General features: G+C 42.5%; 1 protein-coding gene across 2 annotated transcripts in view; it reads right to left on the reverse strand.

Annotated features, from left to right (window-relative positions):
- The window catches only part of EGFR (epidermal growth factor receptor), a 228,027-nt gene that overhangs the window by 63,875 nt on the left and 142,968 nt on the right, over window positions 1-21,184 (reverse strand). For both annotated transcript variants that reach the window (XM_038760180.1, XM_038760179.1), the window contains exon 2: window positions 188-339. In XM_038760180.1, coding sequence (XP_038616108.1) covers window positions 188-339 — 152 coding nt within the window. The remainder of the gene's footprint in view (window positions 1-187; window positions 340-21,184) is intronic.

Genomic DNA, 21,184 nt, shown 5'->3' on the forward strand with positions numbered 1-21,184 from the left:
ATAATAACTATTATTATTATTATATTAACAGTTGTCAACCAGGTTACGGAATATGGACTGACCAACAGGAGAATTACTCACTGCCATAGTAAATATGCATTTATTTGGAGTTCAATCCAACCCAGATCCTTTAAGTCATGTACTTGAATCATTTTGGGGTGAAAACTAATACACCCCTTATACTCACCTTCAGGAAAGACAAGTCATAATTCCTTTGCACATAGGTGATCTCCAAATTTCCAAGAACTACTTCACAGTTATTGTACATCCTTTGGAGGCTTATAAAGTGGTCATCCAGAGTACCCAACTGGGTCAGTTTATTTCCCGTGCCTTGGCAAACTGGAGAAGAAGAGAAAAGAACAAGAAGGTGCATTCAATTCCACATCACTGCTAAGAATGAGAGTGAAATTCACATATTGGTATGGTGAGAAAAGTGAAAATATCACCATCATAAGTATTTATTTCACATTTGGTGTAGAGAACCCCTCTTCATTACATTAAAAATCTAATGGTCAGCTGTGGCCCAGTTCCTATTGCTGACATTCCAAAATTTGAAATCAACTTGTCATCAACCATATCTACCATACCTCCCCTTCTGGGGAATTTCTGGTGCTCTCTCCTCTCCACTTCTTCCCCTTTCACTGAAGAATTTCCCAGTGGGAAATCTCACTCCTCTCCTGCACCTGCCAAGTGAGGAATTCCCTCCCTCCCCTCTCCTTCACTCCTCTACCCCCCTTTCCCTCTCTTTCCTCCACTCTCTCCTCCTCCTTTTCCCCATCCCTAGCTTTCCCTATGCCAATGGGAATTTCCAGAGCAGGTGACTGAACCAGGATTAGCACTTAGTGATCCTCCTAGGGGGAGGGAAGCCCCTTGAGCGGAGAGGGAAATGATCAGTGAGGGGGAGAGAAGTCAGTGGTTGGATTTGGGAATGCCCCAATGGGAATGGTTGGTGAGAGGGAGTCCTTGGAAGGGAGGGACTGAGGCAGGTGAATGAAGAATGAGGAGTGAGGAATGGGTGAGTGAGGGGAGGTGATTATCCAATGGGAAAAGATTCATTTGAAAAAATAACTACCCTTTATCTAATAATTAATTGGACCTCCATTGTGGTAAATGTACACCAAATCTTATATTCACCAAGCTCATTCATTCATTCAATGGTATTTATTGAGCACTTACTGTGTGCAGAGCACTGTACTAAGCATTTGGGAGAGTACAAAACAACATATCAGTAGACAGATAGTTATTAATTTTTTTCACACAACACTCAGCTTCTTTAAGCTAATTCCTCCATGAATGGGTGAAGTGCTATGCCCTCACAGGCAAAAACTCCTCACTCTTGGCTACAAGGCTGTCCATCATCTCACCCCCTCCTACCTCACCTCCCTTCTTTCCTTCTCCAGCCCAGCCCGCACCTTCCGCTCCTCTGCCACTAACCTCCTCACTGGGCCTTGTTTTCACCTGTCCCGCCGTCAACCCAGGCCCACATCCTCCCCCTGGCCTGGAATGCCCTCCCTCCGCAAATCCGCCAAGCTAGCTCTCTTCCTCCCTTCAAAGCCCTACTGAGAGCTCACCTCCTCCAGGAGGCCTTCCCAGACTGAGCCCCCTCCTTCCTCTTCCCCTCCTCCCCATCCCCCCGCCTTACCTCCTTCCCCTCCCCACAGCTCCTGTATATATGTTTGTACATATTTATTACTCTATTTTACTTGTACATATTTACTATTCTATTTATTTTATTTTGTTAATATGTTTTGTTTTGTTGTCTGTCTCCCCCTTCTAGACTGTGAGCCCGCTGTTGGGTAGGGACCGTCTCTATATGTCGCCAACTTGTACTTCCCAAGCGCTTAGTACAGTGTTCTGCACACAGTAAGCGCTCAATAAATATGATTGAATGAATGAATTCAATACAGAGTTGGCACAAAGACATGGGTTCAGGAGAGGAAATTCCTACCTAGAAAATGATAAGGGGAAGGATGGAGTTTTTCAAAGATCGACCCCATAGACACCACCAAGCAGTTTTTCAAATCTCCAAAACTAACACTACTGAAGGGCTGTGGCCACCAGTCTCTCACAGCCAGATTCAGACCCTGAGGCCAACCCTTTTGGGATTTTTGCTGGTAGCAACAAAGCCCCCCTCATGAATTAGGCACTATGGGGGTGGGGGGGGGTCATAAAGGAAGGGTCAGCACAAACCATGGGAATCAGAAGGACCTGAGTTCTAATCCCGCCTCCGCCTCTTGTCTGCTGTGTGACCTTCGTCAAGTCACGTAACTTCTCTGTGCGTCAGTTACAGGAGAACACCTGTGAATTCTGTTTAGTCAGAACCTTCGTGCCGAATCACCAATTTCAGCTTTCAATTAATTAATCAATTTATTGAGCACTTACTGTGTGCAGAGCACTGTAAGAAGCACTTGGGAGAGTAAAATAGAGTATAATGATAATCCACGCCCTTAGAGAGTTTACAATCTAACAGGGGGGACAGAAACAAAAATAAATGACAAATAGGGGACATAAGTCAATAGAAAGATATCATATGTGCTTTGGGAAGTGGGGTGAGTAATTAAATGCAATGAGCTCCTAATTTATCTTATTCAAATACTATATCAAATTTGCTAAATGGGCTAATAGATGAAATTGTAATCCAAATAGAAAGTAGTCCAGAATACAGACGCATTTTGAGATATTGTGTTTAAAAGGTTACTGTGATTAAATGGCTTTTCCTAGTTGAGAAGCAGGAAAGAGCACAGGCCTGGGATTCGGAGGTCCTGAGTTCTAATCCCAGGTCTGCCTCTTAGCTGGGTAATTTCGGGCAAGTCATTTATCTTCTCTGTGCCTCAGTTACCTCATCTGTAAAAGGGGGATTAAGACTGTGATTCCTATGGGGGACAGGGTCTGTGCCCAACCCAATTATCTTGTATCTTCCCCAGTGCTTAGTACAAAGCCCAACACACTGTAAGCACTTAACAACACCATAAAAAATACAGATGCCTCTAGGACAACATTCATATACTACCTACTTAGCTCATCCACTAAATGCCTAGAGGGAGGGAGAGTGAGAAGGTAATGAGTCTGTAGGACAGATATGCCCAACATAGAGAATGGCTAAGATTGAACAGTAACACATTCATGATTATGTGGGACATTTACATTAAGGAAAAACACCACACTGGGCAATAATAACTGTCTGTTAGACCGATGGAAAAATTAATATTAATCTGAAATTTCACTGTCCCCTATTTTAGGAAAGTGGTGACAGAGGTTCGAGTTAAATTCAAGAACGTTTTACTTTGAGCAAAAGAATGGTATTACTGCATTTCCACATGACTAGACAGTGTTTTAGAACAGAGCAGGGAAGAAGGCTTTCTTCCAATAATTCCCAGGTTCCTTTTATGGAGATAAAACTGAAATGATTCTCTGTACCATGTCAGTGCAAATGTGTGAAACAATCCATATTTAAACAGAGCAATTTAGCAGTGTGCATCTAATGAAACATGCTTTGGGGATATTAAAGTTGGTCTCATCTGATGCTATGTTGACTATCTTTTTGTGATCTACTCAGGAGTAAGAGAAATTGCCATACAATGGTAATTCTAAGATTTCATCTTACTAACCTTCTGATGGATGGATGGATGGATGAATGGGTGGATGAACAAAACCTACAATTTCAGCATCAAATTCTCTCCCTAGGCCTCTCTCTTTCTGTGGGAGTGTGCCACTTATGGGTTAATGGTGGCTTTTTAATCAGAAAAAGGAAATCTGCTAGAGATGAATTTGCTAAGATCGTTAGTCAGCAGAATCATTTCCATTAATCACAGCATATTCTGGTAACAAGCCAGAATACCTCATTTCCCAGTTTCATTCCCAATTTCAGTGCCCACAGTTCTCCTATCAGTGTTTCTAGCAACAGATCATGCGGACAGTGGGCATAAAAATCTATAGCCTAAATTATCTTTAGGATGGTAATTGGCTGTATTTCAAAATGAAATGTTTCTCCTCTACAGTGCTTGATTAAAGGAAAATTCTGCTAGAATAAAACTGTTTCAACTCCAGTTCAGACAGTTATCATTCCCTATCATTACAGAGAAGCAGCATGGCACAGTGGGTAGAGCATGGGCCAGGGAATCAGAAGGTCATGGGTTCAAAACCTGGCTCTGCCACTTGTCTGCTGTGTGACCTTGGGCAAGTAACTTCACTTCTCTGGGCCTCAGTTACCTCATCTGGAAAATGGAGATTAAGACTGTGAGCCCCACATGGAAAACCTGACTACTTTGTACAGCATTCAGACAGTGCTTGGCACTTAGTAAATGCTTAACAATTACCATTATTATTATTATTCCACCACCAGATAAAGGATCTAAGAATTCCATAACCAATGTGGTTTTCATACTCATCCACTTGACCTCTTTTGGGGGTATTGGGAATGAGGAATGTATCAGCAGAGTGATGATAATGAACATTTTCATTATTCCTTCAGAATTATCATCCTGACTTTGCATTAAAAATAGCATGAATGCAAAAAAAACCACCCAAATGCCAATGCAATATGCAGGTATCCCACTGCAATATTATAATCGGAAGAGATCAACACCTTCCTAGGTAAAGGTCAGGGTAAATATACAAGGCATTTCAGCTAACTGGTTTTAGTACTTCGTTTCAGACTACTTCTTGGGAAACTGTTAACTGATCCTAGCATGGGTAGAGAGAGGTATTAGTCTGACAAAAAAAAATAGGCAGCACACTAATTCTGTATTTCCAACCCTGCTATTAGAACGACATGTTTAGACAAGTGCAATAAAACAAAGAGGCTTTGGTTTATTTTGTAGCTATAGCTCTGTTCATACTGCCCTTTGAACACCAAAATTACTGGGAGAGTGAATAAATATGGCCCCCGGCTTTGGGCATTGAACGCAGAATTGGCTAGTTTCTCAGCTACTTATTTAGAGCAATTGTGGAGTTTGCTTGGAGCAAACAGGTTCAAAGCGAATAACTGGTCCCAGTGATTCCGGGCCTAGCGATAGCTGGTGAACTTGCCAGGAAGCATTTTCAGATCTACAAATGTGTACTCTGGGTTTCTACATTTCATTCCCTGTCAAGACTTTCTGTAGCAGCATCTATGAAATATTTGTCTTTAGGAACATGGTGGGGCTCTGAAATTGACTTCACCTACGAGCCAGGAAATTGTCTTGAAAAATGACAAGCTATGTACTTTCTGACATCTTTACTGGTGTTTTGGTAGAAACTTTCTAAGGACTGTAAGCTTGAATAAGAAGCTTCTTTTTTTTTTTTGGTATGTATTTTCTTCATGAGGAAATACTGGTGGGGGTGCTCTTTTTTTTTAAAATGAATGACACTTGTTAAAGCACTTACTATGTGCCAGGCATTGTACTGGGGTAGACAATTCAGTTCAAGGGGTTTGAAATTACTCACATAATACATGTTTGATCAGGTAAGAGAGCAATAAGGAATAACTCCTCACACATTAGCTGGTCTTCATGTTTAAAGTTGGTACTATAGACGATCATAGCTAGGCAAGTGACCCTTTGGACTAACAACAAAAGTAAGGAATCCTGCACCAGGAAATGCTACACCCAAAGATGTTCAATGGCAACACAGAGTTTAATGCTGTCATCATATTCTGCTACCTATGCAGCACAGTCCTATGATGCACAGATAGACAAGGACATAGAAATTCAAAGAAAAGCAGTATGACTTTTGCGAGACACACATATACGGGTATCGGCCAAATTGAAGTTATAGGTGTGTCCACCTTCTTCACTGGACCAACATGGAAATCAAATCCAGCTAATCACAGTTTCAGAAACATATCCCCTGGGGCCATTCTCAACTTCAGTGGCAATGGCTATATGGTGAACTGTAAATGGAGCATATGAAAAGAGAGAGGGCACAACAAATATTTTAGAGACAGAATTAAGCAGTCTCAAACAATGTGTTACAGCAGGAGACCTTTGAAAGACAACTGTGGCAAATAGAGCAGCTGGAATTGAGGAGAGGGATTGCTCTCCAAAAAAAGCGAAGGTTTTGAAAAGATAATAAAACCAGAGACCAATTTGAATACAACAATAGATGTTGTCAGTGGAAAACATAGCCTGACAATGGGCAATCTTTGTATGTGGGAAGCAGCATGGTCTAGTTAAAGAAGCACAGGACTAGGATTCAGAAGATATGGGTTCTAGTCCTGACTCTGCCACTGGCCTTCTGCATGACCCTGGGAAAGTCACTGAACACCGCTGAACCTCAGTTTCCTCATCTGTAAAATGAACATAAAATGCTTGTTTTCCTTCCTTCACCGTGGGACAAGGGACTACCTCTGACGTGATAATCTTATATCTACCCCAGAGTTTATTAGAGCTATTAAGTACTTAATAAAGTATCATCATAATAATTATTACAAATTATATAATATAGACAGTAGAATAGATGTTCCACTATACAGGCTTTCTATCCACACCAATTACATTAGATTTACACCGGCAACACTAATATTGAAGCTCTATAGAAAGCACAGTGCTTTACATATTTTGTAAATCATTTTAGTGTGCTTGCAATTACAGTGAAGTGAGCCTTTCTAAATGTGAGCGAATAATAGCAATGGCTTTCAGTCTTCTTTGAAAACTAATTTTTTTTTTCAGTGACTGCAGTTCCTGTGGTCCTATGCCGACCAGAGAGGAATTACTTTTCCTTGAAGTGATTGAAGTACAAAGCATCACTTACTCCCTCTGCCTGACTCTAGATATGCTTGCTTTCTAAATCTAGGGGTTCAACAGGGGAGCAGCAGAGAAGGGAGAGCCCTCTCTCTCTGTTGTAGGACTGTTGTGTCAGTGAAATGCTGGGGTGTGCGTGGCAGGAAAGGGGTTGCTACATCACGTCTGAGGCTCCAAGGAGTGAATTGTTCCAACATTTTCCATGCAAAACAGTAAGTATTCTGTACAAGCTTCTCTATGAAACTCAAAATAACCACAGAGACTTTGTAAATATTGCTAAGGGCCCTTATACATTTTGATGACTGCTGTTTACATCAGCAATCTGAGAATAAACTCTTTTATAATTAAATGATTTTTTAGTCTCCACTGCCCTGGTGGGAATGAATCCGCAAGAATCTAAAAATAATAAGCTAAAGGCTTTGAGCGTGATACTGTTATGAAAATTGTCAACAAGTACTCATATTCTGGGTTGAACACTCAATTGAAAGGGACTGCCCTAAACTACAATGCTAATTCTTTCATGGATGGGTATTTCACCCTTTGTCATGGCTGCCAGTTTTCATTTTCACTTCAATGAGTTTATACTTTGAAAATATTATTGTTCCTTAGTATCTACACTTACAATTATGACAGACACTCTGTGATGTCTCAAATACCTTGTTTTGTCTTTTGATGATTATTCATGAGTACCCAAAACTCATATGCCAAGTTACATTAATTTCATAGAACCAAACATTTCCATATACTCATTGCTTTTATAATGAAATTAATACACAAAAATGCTTAAAAAATCTTAACTGCAAATAAAATCTCTTACGATGTATTTAAATACCTATGCAGTCACCATGTCTCTTACATAGAATTAAAAATAGAATTACGATTGGGATCATAAGAATAATTAGTTTCTAATGAAAAAAATTATAGACATCAGGTATTTAAATTAGCCCCAGATTACCCTGTTTCCCTCTGGAGAACAACATTTAGGTCTCTCACATCCCAAATTATGATTTTTTTTATAATATTACTCTGCATAGTCTGAACATGCTGTATACAGAAGCCAAGTTTCTGCAGCTCATTATTGGCAGGGAATGTGTCTTCTAACTCTGTTGTATTGTACCCTCCCTGCTTAGTACAGTGGTCTCTCTGCACACAGTAAGTGCTCAATAAATATCATCGATTGAATGATATATCTTTCTATTGGGATTGGAAAATGGGGGATGCTGTGGGCTGTGAGATTTTAGCCAGGGATGCAAATGTGGCTTGGTAAAACAGAAGTGTGACCGATAATCCCTTCTACATTGTGGACATTCAAGGATTGTCCCATGGTGCATTTCTCAATCAATCATATTTATTGAGCGCTTACTGTGTGCAGAGCACTGTACTAAGCGCTTGGGAAGTACAAGTTGGCAACATATAGAGACGGTCCCTACCCAACAGTGGGCTCACAGTCTAGAAGGGGGAGACAGAGAACAAAACCAACTATCTGTAGTATCTGACAGGACCCGAATGGCTCTGAAGAACTGCCCAGGAAATTCCCAGTGTGAAGGCTTGAGAGCAAACACATGGAAGAAGCAGAGCAGCGGTTTGAAAAGGGGAAGCTCTTCTTACTCCTGGATGTCAATCTCCAGCCGCCTCAGAGACTCGACTGGCTTTGATGAAACAAGCTGGCACCAGCTGATATGGATTTTCCTGATACCTCAATGGGCTGGTGTGTCCCTACTCTTTGGTGTTGTTGGAATAACTACTCTGAAAGATGGATGCAGGGGCTGTGGTAAATCCACAATATATCCTACTCATTCGGGACGTTAGCCCTTACAATTGCTCCATAGGTTTGCAGTTTGATACACTAGGTTATAAACTCCTTGAGGACTGTGATCATGTCTAGACTGTAAACATGTTGAGGGCAGGGAATGTGTCTAACTCTGTTGTATTGTAATAACTGTGGTATTTGTTAAGCGCTTACTATGTGTCAAGCATTGTTCTATGCGCTGGAGTAGATGCAAGGTGATTAGGTTGAACACAATCCCTGTCCCATATGAGGCTCACTTTCCCAAGCTCTTAGTTCAGTGCTCTGCACATCGTAAGTGCTCAGTAAATACCACTGATTGATTGACAACAACCAACTCCACTGTACTGTACTTTCCCAAGTGAGCACAGTAAAAGCTCAATGAATACCAGTGGCTGATTGATGCCACATTAGCCTCACTCCCTGCCTGTATGTCCAACCTGATTAACTTGTATCTACCCTAGAACTTAGAACAGTGCTTGGCAACAAGTACCATAATTAATCATCTCCCAAGGGCCTGCTGGTATTGTTTACCTAGTTCACTGCCTCTCTCTGTCTTTATGATGATGATAATAATAATAATAACAATGGTATTTGTTAAGTGCTTACTATGTGCAAAGCAATGTTCTAAGGTGATCAGGTAGTCCCAGGGGGGCTCACAGTTTTCATCCCCATTTTACAGATGAGGTAACTGAGGCACAGAGAAGTTAAGTGACTCGCCCAAAGTCACACAGCTGACAGTGGCAGAGCCGGGGTTTGAACCCATGACCTCTGACTCCAAAGCCCGTGCCTTTTCCACTGAGCCACGCTGCTTCTCCGTCTTGGTAACAAGGATAAAGTCTTGTTAAGTAGGAGAATTCAGAACCAACCCCGAACTCAATCACCAGTGGAGATTCTTGATTCTATCAAATACGAGGTTTACTAGCTGCAGGGTAGTACATAAACTCAGTCTTCTCAATGCTAGATGCCAGTCCTAAATGCTTTGCTGATTCTGAAATGTCATTCTTAATCAGATAGGTTTTCTTGCATGTGTGCCACTGGAGAATATTGGAGGACCTTGCTTAATGATCGACTCAAAGATTTTTGATCATGCCTGTGTATTTAACTTTATTATGCCTAGAAAATACAATCTATGTAGACTAGGCAAATTCTAAATGCAATTAGTGATACCCACCCCAAGCCTTAATATTTGCACTTCCCATCTAGTGCATAAAATGGGAAGAAGATAGTGGTGATTCTGAGAAGGAGAGTCCACTAAGTGTCTTCTGCAGTTTGGCAATCTGGATTCAACCTGTGCTGTTTTCTCCAAATACCCAATTACCTTGTATCTACCCCAGTGCTTAGTATAGTGCCTGGCATATAGTAAGCACTTAACAAATACCACAATTATCATTATTATTACGTTATAATTTTGAAAGATGGAGGACTTTCATATGCACAGTGACTACAACTCAACAATTACTCAAAAGCATTACTAATTTATACATTTTTAAAAAAATGAAAGCATTTTTCTTATTTGTTTCATGGAAATTCTAAAGAGGCTGTCTGATACTATTTCATGAATCATGCCAGTAATTTCAAATTCTTTGCCTTTTGTATGGTGGAGAGCTGAAAAACCCTATAATTATCTGGATAGGATGCTCTCTTTTTAGTTTTTCTCTCAAATATTGGTTTGGGATAGATGAGAACAAAAGGAAGATACCGTATTACAATACATTTATAAAAAATACAGAATTGATACAGTACATCTGTTGTGGCTATTATAATAGCCTATAATTTTATCTGATCTACATAAAGATGGGGAGAGACACTTTAAATAAGAACTAACGGCCTTGAATGGCTAATATAGTATTCATGGTTTAAAGAAAATGCCAGAAGGGAGAATAAGCTGAGCGAATTAACCCTGTCACTGCTTTGAGCATTTGCACAGTTCAGTCTTTAGAAAACCCTTTTGTAAAATCCACAGATGACTCTTGCCAAAAGACCATGAAGCAGGATTCTCGAAACATATGTCTTTTATCTAGAAAGTCATCAGTTTTCCAAAAAGTTAAGCCTTCTATCTAGAGATACCCAAATATCTACCTGTTGGCTTTCTTAGCACATTCATTCATTCATTCAATCATATTTATAGAGCACTTACTGTGTGCAGAGCACTGTACTAAGCGCTTGGGAAGTACAAGTTGGCAACATATAGATACAGTCCCTACCCAACAGCGGGCTCACAGTCTAGAAGGGGGAGACAGACAACAAAACAAAACATATTAACAAAATAAAATAAATAGAATAGTAAAATAGAGTAATAAATCTGTACAAACACATATACAGGTGCTGTGGGGAGGGGAAGGAGGTAGGGCGGGGGGGATGGGGAGAGGGAGAGCCCACTGTTGGGTAGGGACTGTTTCTATATGTTGCCAACTTGTACTTCCCAAGCACTTAGTACAGTGCTCTGCACACAGTAAGCGCTCAATAAATATGATTGATATGATGATGATGATGAGAGGAAGGAGGGGGCTCAGTACCAAGTTCTTGAAGGAACTGAAAACAGTAAAATAGCCAAAAGCAATAACAGCAGCAGTCTCAGAGTCAGTGCGGTCTAGTGGAAAGAGCACAGGCCTGGGAGTTGGAGGATCTGAGTTCTAATCCCACTCTGCCAACTGCTTGCTAGGTGACCTTGGGCAAGGCACTTAAATGATCTGTGCCTCAGTTTTATCAACTGTAAAATGGGGATACAATACCCATTCTTGCTCCTACTGTGAGCCCCATGAGGGACAGGGGCTGTGTCCAACCTAACTGGCTTGCACTACCCCAGCACCTAGAACAGTGTTTGACACATAGTAAGAGCTTAACCAGTACCATAAAAACGGAAAATCTCCCACAGAGCCACTGATGGCTTCGGTGAGCAAAGGCAACTCAAGCCCCATGCTCATCTCTTGCAGCTGCCAACAAGTGTGGCTGTCACTCAAGATTCCCGAAAAGGTTTCACAAAAGCGTCCTGTGCGATATGGCCTTTAACAGTCCTTTCTCAAAAACAGCAGCTCTCCCATCCACATCAGCCAATCATTTTCTCCAAACTGAACCAACCTCACTGACATCTGAGAAGATTGAAATTGGCAAGAGGAACCTCTCCGAAGCAATTAGGGTGGCCAGTCATCCGGTTTTATATGTGACAGCCCAGGATTCAGCCGGTTTGTCCCTGTCTGTCTGATACTGATACAGCCCAAGATGCCTTAACGTCCAATGTTTTAATTTTCAGCACCCAGTCTCCCACTGCATTGATTCTCGGCACGATCTTTGACTCAAAAAGGGCATCCATGTTCGAGGGGAGGCTCGGAGCAGCAGAGGGGGTTCTTGGAGCCCTCTGGGAAACCCTCTAGGTTGAGGTGGCCTCACATAGATTCGGCAAAATGGTGCACATGTTGTTGTTCTGCCCGATCTCTGCGAGGGCTTTCAAAAAAATCATCATAGAAACGGCACATATTTTTCTTCAAGGCTGGCGTGGGAAAGGCTCTAAAAGCATAACGATGTTTGATTTTAAATGGGCCAATTTCAACATTCGGGGAATCTGAAGCTGTTTCCTTTACTTACCAAGCCCATGTAGCGCAGATTACTTACTAAGCCGGGTCCCTTCATCTCTCCCTGGGCCAATTAACACAACTTTACTAGGGAAGCCCCAATTCTAGAAAGGAGAGGAGGGTCCGGATTTATTGGTTGTTCCGGTCAGCTTCAACTATTTTGCTGTTGTTATGGATTGGGCTCTAGGGGAGAGATTCCAGGCCAAGACGCATGGCCTTTCACCAAAGAAATTATCATTTCCTATGAAGCAGAACTCAGATCATTTTACATTTTTCTTTGGTAGTGACCCCAGTCCTGTGACTTTTGATAACTGAGACCCAAAGGAAGGCCAAAGCAGGGTTAGCATGCTTTTGAGATAGCTTACGGTCATGAAATGCCCTTTAAGCAATAGTCTTTATATAATCTAGAATATGAGGTGTGCCTCCTCTTCCTCCCTTAGGATGTCCAGAAAGGTGATCTACACTGTAGGGCTGGTTGGATTTTCAAAAGTCTTCCAGACTAACCCCTCCATGTCGTAACTTCCAAATTGGTGGAAAAAAAACTTTGGGTAAGAATTCCAGGGTGAAAGATTCCACCATCTCCTCCTTGGCAGCCTGAGTATCTAATCCTCCTTCTAATCAGGAATTTGAGAGAGAACCCAAGGTCATTTTCTACATTTTCAAGGTTGATTTCAGATCTTAAGTACATACCACTGAATGATTACTTCAATGACTGTATGACTTTAAGGATTTCTAAGAGTCACTGAGAGGAAGGACGATTCCTTTAAAGGGGAGAAATCTGTACTCTGCAGACCAGCATTAAGCTGGCTTTGTTATTATTTAGCATTTTCTGGGTGCTGACAAAGCACCAGCCACTGGAGAGAACGGAAAGAGAGGAAATTCATATATTTCTATTCTGAAGTGTTTCTTGAGGACTATTGAATTTTCCTATAAATGGAAACATATTGAGTGATTTGGGCTTTTTTCCTTCTGGAAACAGCATGAATAAGCAACTCCTAAACCCTTGACCAGGGTTGTGCTCTACATTTCTACCCATGCAGCTGTGGAACCATTGCTTACTCACTAATCCCTTCATCTAGGAATTCTTTTGACGTGAAAACACCATTTCCCTTTCCAAAGGCCTGTCATCCATAAACTTGCAGAAATACTGCCTACACCCTTCCATCAGTTACAAAATTTGGGCTTTCAATTGATTTCTTGGTCAGCCTTCTTTCAAGCTACTACTCCAGGATCAGGATTGGATCAACGCATTTAGGGCAGTCCACAAATATGAGTGTTATGTCCCAGAGTGGCAGATTTAGTGTTTAGTAGCGTGGCTCAGTGGAAAGAGCAAGGGCTTTGGAGTCAGGGGTCATGGGTTCGAATCCCAGCTCTAATTGTCAGCTGTGTGACTTTGGGCAAGTCACTTCACTTCTCTGTGCCTCAATTCCCTCATGTGTAAAATGGGGATTAAGACTGTGAGCCCCCCGTGGGACAACCTGATCTCCTTTTAACCTCCCCAGTGCTTAGAACAGTGCTTTGCACATAGTAAGCTCTTAATAAATGCCATCATTAGTATTAGTAGTAATAATAGCAGCTTGTGAAGGTCACTTCCTCCCCCAAACATACACCCTTAGGGCTGCCAATCCCAGTCCAGTACACTGACTTTGTGGCCTGTGAGTCAGTGCTAACTTTTGTGGGAGGGTCTCGGTGGAACTTCCCGTCACGCTCCATTTCTGCCCTGTTCCTTTGTGACATCATCCAGGAAGTTACCAAGCCCTGTGTAGGCCAACTGAACTAGTTTACTATCAGTCAGTGGGATTTCTTGGGGGGCTCTGTGCAGAGCACTGTAGAAAGCGCTTTGGAGAATGATAAAGTTAGAAGAAATGCCAACTGGTTCTCAAGGAGCTTTACTTCTGGGAGTCTCACCCACAGGGTGGGAACTACAGAGATGTGCCTATATGCCTGGGTGGAAATATTCAGCCCCACTGCATTTTCTTCATCTCCCCCAGTGCTGCTGAATCATGGGGTGGGGCCAGATGGTTCGCTAAATATTCTGGGGAATGTCCGCTCCTTTGCATTATATTGATGCATGCACGTTATTTCAAGACTTTTGCTGCACTAGAGCTTCAGGATAGAAATATTACACATATGTCATGGAAAATCAACTGCAATAATCCCTTGAGAACCAAGGATCCACAGATCAGGGTCCCAAAGTGTTTTTTGTCGAGCGATATGAGGCGAGTTAAGAAAAATCCCTCTGTTCCAGTTCTCTAAGTCACAGGGAAATCTTTTTTGCACCATGTAACAAGCTTCTGAAGGAGCCAACGGGAGCAGGAAATGGTGTGAACACCCTTGTTCTTGATCTTAAGCCTAATACCCAGCTTCTGGTCTTCCACCACCCTCTAATCCCAATGCCACTGAGGTTGTCTCCTTTAAACTGAGATTCGGGAAAAGTAGGATGATTATGACTCACTCTGCGGAGAGTGGTGACACGATGGAAAATCCTCCAGTTGGTTAGGGCTGGAGGAGAGAAAGAATGAACCCTAAACCTTTCTCATCCCAACCCCTGACAAAGCCAGACAACACGTTTTTGTTTCTGGGTATCGCCGAGTAGGCTGTATGCTGCCTAGATCACTGGTTCCCAGGAGAACTAGGTGTTCCCTTCAAATCAGGGAAAAGCAGCTAGAGATGAAAGTAGGACGGTCATACCTATTTTCTTCTCTTGGCCACAGGACCTACATGCAGGTGCTTTATAGGAGTGGCACTCAACATGCCAAGTTGCTAGGAATAGCCTTAGATTTAGAGGTGCTATTTCCAGGGAAGTGAGATGCCATTTTAAAATGTGCCTGCACAGACCTTTTCTGGCACTGGGCCTTGGTTCTCCAGTTATCAGAGAAAAGGTAATTTAGTCTGCCCTAAGGTACACTGAGACCTAGATTTCCTCATCTACCAAGATGCTAGATTACAATCGGGTGTACCTTTTCCCCCATTTTTCATCATTACCCTAACCCCATCTTTTATCTGATTTTATCAGTTTGGAACTCTACAGGACATTTCTGAGACTCATTTTGGAAAAGGGTATCTTGAACACTCACAACCACTATCACTTATAAGGCTACCAATCAAAACTGAATTAAAATTCCAAAATAAGAAGAGGGCAACAAATCAGGAGGAATAGTGCTACAGCAAAAATTAGGCTCAATCCAACAAGCAGAGGTATTTTTTGAACACTAGGCGTGTGCAGAGCATCATACTAAGTGCTGGGGGAGTTGGCTTCTTTTTCTAGGAAGGAAATAACCCTTATTGGTCCAAAGTAGGGCTTGTCTACAATCAGGGAAGTACATTATTTGTGAATGCATGCTCTCTATGAACATGTCCTTCGTATATTTTAGGGCCTTTTCTGGAAAGAACCTGATTGGTTTTTTGGTTGTGGAACCTTTGAAATCATGAATCTGCTCTTTTCTAGCCAACAAGACAAACAGCTATCAATACCAACATGGCTTCAAAGATTAGTCATTTCCACGGAAGTACCGGGAGCTGGGTTGATGATGTTTACTTATATGGTGGTAATGGAGTCTGAAGAAACTTAGCCATAAAACAGGGCAAGGAGTGTTCTCTACTTCAGGATTTGTCTCTCCAGAAACAAACAATTGGTCCTGTCTGAGGCATTGACATCCTGCCACTGGAAAGCTGTTTTGTTAAGGTGCAACATGATCCTCTTTGACTCACATGATCCTTTTTTGAATTCATATCCTGCAGGATGAGGGGTAAAACCACATTAAAGCCCAACTATTCCAGATGATTTCAGATGGCCAGTCTTGGAACAAGAAACCTGGGAAGATTTCCACTGAACATCACCCCCCTGTTTGTGGCCAGAAATTCCCTGCAGTAACTTCTAAAATCAGAGATAGAGTTCATGGCCTTTAGTAGGAGTCCAGCGAGACAATGCAAGAGTTTGAAAACTCAAACCAAAGCAAAACAGCAGGAAGGGTGTGAATGGGTGGAACAAGAAGGGAAGGGAAGAAGAGCAATGTGATATCTCCTTATGGGAGGAGGTGGGGAGAGGAATGCCGAGGACGAGGTCGTTCAAGAAGCAGCATTTCCCAGATATCCTCAGTTAGTTCAATTAAAGTTTTGCTCTACGTAGCAGGCTATCAGTCTACTGTTGAATCGTACTCTCTCAAAACGATTAAAACAGTGTTGCTTTCATAGTAAGAACTCAATAAATACCACTGAGTGATTGATTGGTCAGTACCATGGGCAGCCGGGCAACGATGCTGTGAATCATGTCCGAATTCACAAGTGGCGAGGATTATGCCAATTGTGAACATCAGGACACCGTCCTGGAAGCCCAAGCTGATGGTGAACAGCAATTCTTTGCGTGACCTAAGCCAAGGCCTATATAAAGCCCAGGTTCAGCAGAACGGACATGTTCGCCACTGCCTTTTCTGAAAGATCACAAGACCACACATACACGAGATTTGTGGTTTGGCCTCTCCAAGCCAGTCCATCCCAGCACTGGAAGTTAGGAGTCACAGAGTCCTAAGTTAGTTCTGCAAATCAATCAATCAAAGGTATTCATTGAGCACTCGCTTGTGAGACTGTGGGCAGCGAATGTGTCCACCAACTCCATTGTGTTGTACTCTTCCAAACTCTTCTCACAGAGTAGAATAAATAAGGGCTGAATAAATAAGATTGATTGACTGATTGAACAGGGATACATGATTCTTGCTCTGCAGGAACTTACAGCCTAATTGTTAGCCACAGGCCATGGAATAGCCTTTACCCTTTGTGCCAAAATTTCTTTCCGAGATGAAAGCGAGTAAAAATAAAGGCCAATCGCACACATAGGTAGAAACACGGCTTACAAATACCTGTAAAACACTATGAAAAAATCACGGGACTCTCTCGGGCCGTGGGACAAGAGGAGCAAAAAGTCGAGGCCATCCAAGGTGGGAGGCACAAAAAGTGAAAGTTTTAGGGATATCTGCAGGATAAGGAGGAGCTGAGGTCACGAAACCAGGGTTTACACAGGTGAGGTCCTAAGTGGAGGTTATGGCTTCCTGGAAGCTCCTCCCACTGGACTGTAAGCTCCTTATGGGCAGATATCGTGTCTACCAACTCTACCAAATCCCAAGTGCTTAGGACAGTACTGTTTCCAGGAAGTGACCTTAATATCTACCTGATTGACTGCTACCCAGGGCCCTCTAGTCACCCTCTCTTGTGACTAGGAAAGGGTGGATACAGACGGGACTGCAGAAGAAGACACCAGCTAGTTGAGGCTGCTCACAACATACCACATCACTGAGGAAAGCTAAACCTAAATGCCCAACGTGACCCATGGATGCTCCATCCCTGCACCTGCACAGTGAAGGCCAAGCTGACCAAATTCAGATTTCATTTCAGGGGAAAAACTCATCGTGTAACAATCCACTCATACATCCAGAGTATCAAAGGCACAAACTGCCCTCATTTGGAAAAGAACAGTCAAGAGGAGCTGAGAAATTCCTGGTTCCAGGACCTTTCCAATGTCAGATCTCCACTCTCTCCCATTCCATCTTTCCTTCATCCCTAAGGTCCTAATTACAGGGGCTCTTCAGTAGCATGTTTGGAGCTTAAGCAGAGGAACTTTGCATTCTTTTCCAACTCAACTCTTTGAAAGAACTTGCACATCCAAGGGTAACAATTAAAATAAAAATCCTTTTGTTCCCTACCAAAATCCTTTGGGGTAGATGAACTTGCACCATTTGTGTTTCTAGAGTCAATGGCAAATCGATAAGAAATCACTGGATATTTACCTTCCCTGGTCCTTGGCTTTTCCTCCTACTTTTGGTCGGCATTAGCCTGCTGAGAGGAAGCATTACATTAAGGCCAAGCCTAACCACTGCTGGGCATTGGAAGCCAGGGCAACTGGTTTCGAATCCTGGTTTTGCCACGTACCTGCTGCGTGACCTTGGCCAAGTCACAACATTTCTGGACCCCAGTTTCCTCATCTGTAAAATGGAGCTTAAAAACCTATTCTCTCTCCCTGGTTTAGACTGTGAGCCTCACAGGAGACAGGGATTGACCTGATTATCTTATATCTACCCCAATGCTTAGCACTTAGAAGCAGTGTGGTTTAGTGGAAAGAGCACAGGCTTGGGAGTCAGAGGTCATGGGTTCTAATCCCCGCTCTACAACTTTTCTCTGTGACCTTGTGCAAGTTACTTAACTTCTCTGTGCCTCTGTTCCCTCATCGGTAAAATGGGGATTGAGACTGCAAGCCCCATGTGGGACAAGTGATTACCTTGTATCTACTCCAGTGCTTAGAATAGTGCTTGGCACATACTAAGTGCTTAACAAATGCCATCATCATCATCATCATTATTATTACTTAACACAGGAACATAGGTAGCTCTTAACAAATACCACAATTATAAAATTCCTAGCACCACTTCACTTTTTCTGGTGCTAGTTTTAGTACTCCCTGGGCAGAGGAGTGCTCAGTGAGGAGGGAAGGAGGCAGAGGACAATTATCAGAGAAGGGTGCCAACCATGGCCATGATCTCTACCTATGCTAATAATAATAATAATAGTGGCATTTGTTAAGCGCTTACTATGTGCAAAGCACTGTTCTAAGCACTGGGGGGGATACAAGGTGATCAGGTTGTCCCACGTGGGGCTCACAGTCTTCACCCCCATTTTACAAATGAGGGAACTGAGGCTCAGAGAAGTGAAGTGACTTGCCCAAGGTAACACAGCAGACATGTGGTGGAGCTGGGATTCGAACCCATGACCTCTGACTCCAAAGCCTGAGCTCTTTCCACTGAGTCACGCTGCTTCTCTAAATGCTCTATGCTACTACTGGAATGAGCTTCTCTTGAAACTCAAACCTGTGACTCTCTTCCAAAGCGGTATGGGGGGTGGGGGAACTCATCTTTTAGACTCTGGATGGGGTGACAGGTTTGGTAATTACACTCAGGTCACATCACTCACAGCTTTGTCCAAAGCTCACCTCTAGACTGTAAGCTCGCTGTGGCAGGGAAATGCGTCTGTTTATTGTTCTATTGTACTCTCCCAAGTGCTTAGTATAGTGCTCTGCACACAGTAAGTGCTCAATAAATACGATTGAATGAATGATTGGATAAATGAAGGCAATGCAAAACTCTGCAGTTATGCCCCCAAGCTGATCAATGGTAGTGCTGGGGATTTGAATTAAAATGTGGTAAAGGTCACAGCACCTGGCTATATCCATCCGTGGTGGATGTCTACATATAATTTTGAAATACAGAATGGTGGTATTTGTTAAGCACTTACTTTGTGTCAAGCGCTATATATACATACCTATATGTGTATGATGCCTGTCTCTCCCCTTCTAGACTGTAAGCCCATTGTTGGGCAGGGATTGACTCTATCTGTTGCTGCACTGTACTTCCCAAGAGATTAGTACAGTGCTCTGCACACAGTAAGTGCTTGATAAATACGACTGAATGAATGATGGATACGCTTTATACCTTCACTAATTTTTCCCAACTCCACGCTAAAGAAAGCAGCATTTTTCACCCCAAACATTGGCAGGAGCTGAACCCCTGCATTTCTTTCTGTTCCAATTTTGTTTGCTTTCACTGCCCTGCTCAACCAGATGGAACATGCTGATGGAGATAAAGTTATTACTGGCATCTACAGCTTGACATGCTCCTGCAAAGCCAGCATTGTGAAAGACGATGCTAATGGTCTCTGAAATGACTGAAAGACCAGCTCCAACAGGGGTATTTCAACAAGTCTGTAATCCTAGAAGAGATCTACGGCAGGGGTTTAGTGTTTTAAGTGGCACACATTATTATTTGGGTAATAAGCATGGATAACAGCTCATAAGACTGTGCACTGTACCTAAGCAAAGTACACTCTTTACACGGATTGCTCTGGCTCCTCACCAAAGCCCATCAATTTTACTACTTAATAAAATGGAGGAATGGGGGGATTATCCCTATGAAAGTGACTGCCTTCAAGTTTTGAGAAACTCTGAGAAATGAGTTTTTTCCCCACATAGATGATACTCTGAAAAGCTGCTCTAGTTTTGCCAAAATCGTGTTTTTTAGGCACCAAAGACGTTGTGTGGGTGTTGAAGAAGGTTGGCAGGGCAGGGAGGAAAGCAAAGGGTAAAGGGAAGTGGCCAAGAAAATAGAGAGGAGGGATTTGTAAGGAATACTCCCTTTGGGTTAACTGGCACCATATCCTTTAGTGGAAAAATAAAATTGAACCTTGATGTTCTTTGACTAATGAAAAAATTCAAAGAATCACACTACAACTGAAAATCCCATGGATGTTTTATGAAAAGCTTAATAGAGTCCTCTTGGGCTTTATGGTAATTTCTTTTGCTCTGCAATATTGAACAGTTGATTATGGTTACCCTATTTTTGTTCCTTTTTCTATTTGTGCTTGTCCCATCCCCCCGTTACAAATAAGGAATCCCTCCCCAGCAGTGGCTGACAGTTGTACATGCCTCTGCTCACCGAGAGACCACATCCAACATGGGATTGTTGGACTGGCTCCAATTCAGGGGTCGGGGTAGCTACTGATCTTAGTCAATGCTTGCGTTCTCTGACGGGGGTTTGAGCACAGAGGGCGAGGCAACGTTTTTCATTCATAAGCAAACAATTTCTAGTTGCTCCCACCTTGAGTTGCCTGGGAAGAGATGCTTCTCCCAGTAATAATAAAAATAATGACAGCATTTGTTAAGCGCTTACTATGGGCAAAGCACTGTTCTAAGCACTGGGGGGGATACAAGGTGATCAGGTTGTCCCAAATGGGGCTCACAGTCAATCCCCATTTTACAGATGAGGTAACGGAGGCTCAGAGAAGTTAAGTGACTTGCCCGAGGTCACACAGCAGACATGTGGAGGAGCTGGAATTATAACCCATGACCTCTGACTCCCGACCCCGTGCTCTTTCCACTGAGCCATGAATTCAGGCTCTTTAAAGCCATGACTCCCTGATTTAAGCCTCAACGGAGCCACACTGAATGGTTAGATCACTACAAACACGTAACCGTGTAACATTCAAGAGTTATTGCTGTTATGCTGGGACTTATACCTGACTGAAACACATTTAAAACACAAAGCCTGTTTATTCTGTACAAGATTAGA

This window comes from Tachyglossus aculeatus, chromosome 18 (genome assembly GCF_015852505.1).
Source record: "Tachyglossus aculeatus isolate mTacAcu1 chromosome 18, mTacAcu1.pri, whole genome shotgun sequence".
NCBI lineage: Eukaryota > Metazoa > Chordata > Mammalia > Monotremata > Tachyglossidae > Tachyglossus > Tachyglossus aculeatus.